General features: G+C 37.4%; 1 protein-coding gene across 1 annotated transcript in view; it reads left to right on the top strand.

Annotated features, from left to right (window-relative positions):
* COL24A1 (collagen, type XXIV, alpha 1) overlaps window positions 1-4,390 on the top strand; it is a 396,106-nt gene that overhangs the window by 120,488 nt on the left and 271,228 nt on the right. Inside the window, exon 12 of the mRNA XM_010860327.1 lies at window positions 2,249-2,302. Coding sequence (XP_010858629.1) covers window positions 2,249-2,302 — 54 coding nt within the window. The remainder of the gene's footprint in view (window positions 1-2,248; window positions 2,303-4,390) is intronic.

The raw sequence follows: 4,390 nt of genomic DNA, 5'->3' as shown, positions 1-4,390 counted from the left end.
GAAGCTGAAACTCCAGTACTTTGGCCACCTCATGCGAAGAGCTGACTCATTGGAAAAGACTCTGATGCTGGGAGAGATTGGGGGCAGGAGGAGAAGGGGACAACAGAGGATGAGATGGCTGGATGGCATCACTGACTCGATGCATGTGAGTCTCAGTGAACTCCGGGAGTTGGTGATGGACAGGGAGGCCTGGCGTGCTGTGATTCATGGGGTCGCAAAGAGTCAGACACGACTGAGCAACTGAACTGAACTGAATATAGAATTGCCTCTATTTGAATATACAAACTTCAATCCAAGAAGAAAAGCCATCTGTATTAGTATTTTTTTTTTTTATGTCCTTATTTGTTTACACCCTAAACTCCAGTTTAGTGGTAGTGTTTTTAGAATGATGACAAGCCCATATGATGTCTTTGTTGGATGCTGCTGGCATTTTATTTCTGTTATAATTATCATAATAATTATCAAGAACCTTTTCTGAAACACCTACATAATTATGCATAGCATTGTTCCCTTTAAAATCTTTATTTCTAAAATGTTGTGCTGATTCTGTGTAGACTGTGTTGAGTAGAGATCTGACTTTTCAGCTCCTGAGTTTTCAGCAGAGTTTTTAGATAAATGTACATCAGTTAGGGTGTTTGTTCTTTTTGTTTATAAACAAAATTTCAGTTGTGTATGTTAAAGCAAAAGTTAACTTTTTTTTAACTTGAGGCCATCTGTAGCTGATGATTCTGAAATACATGTAGCTTGCCATCATAATCCTAAATGTTTTGGTAATTAGAAAAACTTTTGGATGCTTCATTTTTAAAGTTTCTCCATCCTCCAGATGCTTGACTTTTAAGCAAACAAATTATAGATATATTATCATTAAAGTGAAGTAGAAGGAAACCCATTATCTTTTCCTTTATTTATTGCTTGTTCATAAAGGTGTTTTTCCTTGTCAGAGAAAAGTGTTCATCCTACCATGGTAATACCCAGCTATTTTGCACCCTGCATGGAATGCCTTTCCTTTCCTTCAAGACTCAGCTCAAAAGTTGCCTCCTCTGTAAAGCTTTCCTAACCCTTCCCTCTAGGCAGTACTGGTCATTCTGCCAGTCAAAGTTTCTGTTGTGTATTGTGTTTATCTTATCACCTGTCACATAATCATGTAACAATTATGATATGACAGTTATTTGTATGACTTCTTCCTAATAAACTATCAGCTTCTTGAGGACACTGATTTTCATATTCATTTTTATAATCCCAATTCCTGGCACACAGAGGGCACTAAAATGATGTTTTGTGCATCAGTGACCCAGATTCATATTCTTTCAAATATGGACCATTGCAGCAAGATTTCCTACATTCAGTATTTCCTGTCTGGGGTATATTCTGTATTTTGTCAACAGCTTAATATTTTAGAGAAACAGCTTAACATCAGGTCATTACCATACTCCCTCAAAGCCCAGTAATTTCCAGCTATCTAAAATGTAAAGTCTAAAATTCTTAGCCTGAAATTTAAGGCTTTCCTTAATCTATTCTCTAAACTACCATACACTTTATTCATTAAATTGATGAAACAGGTTATTATTTGCCACAGGTGAGATGTAACTAACGTGTGGCGGTAAAAGTAGCTTGCATTGGTACTCAGATGCACCCCTTGTTTCTCAGACCAGCGGGAACCTCCATGAAGGCAGTGTGGGTCTGCTTTTCTCCCAAGCACCTTACTCAGTTAACCATTGCTGTTACTCAGTTAACCATTTACAAGCACTCCTGTAGTTCTCTCTGTCTTGTTTCTGCTTACCGTGGTTCTGCCTGAAGCGTTCTTACTCCATTATCTGCTTATCAATATTTTACCTACTCTGTAGGCCTATCTCAAGTGCCAGTCTTCTTTGAAATCTTCTTCAATTGTCTTTACCTCTTGCCACATTGGAATAAATCTCTCCCTCCTCCATATCTCTCTTATTCTTGGATACCTCCTTTCTGCCTTACATTTTAGTTAATTGTATCTGTATTTTCTGCCCTTTGTAATATTCAGTGTAGAAAAGAACTTGGGCTTGTTGATTTTTATGAGCCTAAATTATATTTCCAACTTTTTTTAAATGAAAAGATGGATCTGTAACTTTTAGGGAAAAAAAGCAACAAGGTTATTATGCTGTTAAGCCTTATTCATATTACTATGAATAAATTTTAAGTATCTCTATTTAGAATTATATACTTAATGGTGACTATTTTAAATGAGATAATGCAAAGATTGTTTGATTTCTTTAAGGGTTTCATTGGCTCTCCTGGAGAAGTAGGACAACTGGGACCTGAAGGAGAAAGAGTAAGTCTGTTTCCTTCAAATATTATTTCTAATGTGGTATACTAAGGTAAAGTATAACAGTACTGATAAACCCAGATGTCAGACAGGTAATCTTACGGAGTGAAACAAACCAACTTTAAGAAAAATTAGATGATGTTTTCATTGTATCATGCAAAGAATTGAACTGCTTTTTTGACCCAAAGGAATACACAGTTAGTACCCTACCTAGAAAAGCGTGCTGTTCTGTAAATACAGTTTGTTTGTAAATCCAACAGAGTTAGCCTAGGTACCCAACTAACACAATCAGCTGTATAGTACTGTACTGTAATAGGTTTATAATACTTTTCACACAAATAATACATTAAAACAAACACAAAATAAAAGTTTTAATCTTACAGTACTGTACCTTAAAAAATATAGTCATCCAGAACAACAGCTGGTGTACAAGGACTGGCATAGAGTGAACAGGCAAGAAGAATTACTGACTGGAGGAGGGAGAAGAGCGGGGAGATGGTGGAGCGGAAGGATCATCAGCAATAGGAGACGGAGGGCAAGCTGTAGTTTCTCTCATGACTGATGTTGATGGCATAGGCTTTGGTTCCTGGCTGGAACCAGATGCATATTCACATCTTGAAAGTTTGCAACTTGAAGGTTCATATGAAGGGGACTTACTGTATACAGTCTACATTGTTAATAACTCTGCTGCTTATGATACAGTCCTTTCCAGACCTGTTGGCATGAACTTAATTCTAGTAATTGATGTAATAAATAAACCAAAGTTATACGTTCTTGCAAGATGTCATCATCTTGGATTTAAGGATCCCAGTGACACTGACCATCAATAGGCACAATGTCCTATTGCTCACCTTTGAACTCTTTTTTCGGTAGAGATATTACATGAATATTTTTGTCAACCACTGTTGAGTTGAAAGTAAATGGATTACTTCAACCATTGATATCTGTTAACTTATCTGCATATACAAAAATCCCAAGCTACATAGTTCTGACAGATTTCTTAGTCTCAAGGACTTATAAAAGTGATTATGCCTCAAGGGATTATATCAATAAGTATGCTTTAGATTACAAGTGACAAAAAATTTCAAACTGGCTTCAAAATGAGGAGATTTTAAATAAACACCAGTGGGATGGTACAGGGAGGGAGGAGGGAGGAGGGTTCAGGATGGGGAACACGTGTATACCTGTGGTGGATTCATGTTGATATATGGAAAAACCAATATAATATTGTAAAGTTAAAAAAAATAACTAAAAATAAATAAATAAACAATGATAACAGCAAATGATTTATTGTAATGGTTATATATATGCAAGTCACTATGTAAATACTTCATATTAATTCATTTAATCTTGCAATATCCAGTGAGATAGTACTATAATTCTCAATATAAGTGTTAAGTGTTAGTTGCTAAGTCATGCCTGACTCTTTGAGACCCAATGGACTGCAGCCCACCAGGCTCCTGTGTCCATGAGATTTTCCAGGCAAAGGATACTGGAGTGGGTTGCCATTTCCTTCTCCAGGGGATCTTCCCAACCTAGGGATCGAAGCCGGGTCTCCTGCACTGCAGGCAGATTCTTTACCAACTGAGCTACAAGGGAAGCCCCTTGTAGCTATAATTCTCACTGTGGATGAGGAAAGTGATGCACACAGAGAGATTTACCTAAGACTACACACAGATAATAGAACGAGGATTTAAGCATAGATATTCTGGCTGTAGAACCTGAGTACTTGAGTACTGTGTCCTGCCACTACTTCTTATGACCAGAAACACACAGGTTAGGTGGAATCTAGGCACAGTGTGATCCTGTGAGCACAGTGAGATCATCATTTTCTCCACTTTGTCTTAACCAATGTTGGCTTTATCATAAGACTTATTTCTCATATGATTGCAAGATTCCCAATGCAAGGGCTAAATATGCATTTGTTTATGTTCAGCCAGAGAAACAGGGAGACAGGTGGTAATTGTCTGCTGGGTATAGAAAATAAGACTTCTGTTTGATTGTACCAACTTTGGTTGCATACTCAGTTCCATTCAGTCGCTCAGTTGTGTCTGACTCTTTGTGACCCCATGAATTGCAGCACGCCAGGCCTCC

The sequence above is a fragment of the Bison bison genome, unplaced genomic scaffold (genome assembly GCF_000754665.1).
Source record: "Bison bison bison isolate TAMUID 2011002044 unplaced genomic scaffold, Bison_UMD1.0 scf7180017864466, whole genome shotgun sequence".
NCBI lineage: Eukaryota > Metazoa > Chordata > Mammalia > Artiodactyla > Bovidae > Bison > Bison bison.
This window is presented reverse-complemented; position numbering and strand designations above follow the sequence as displayed.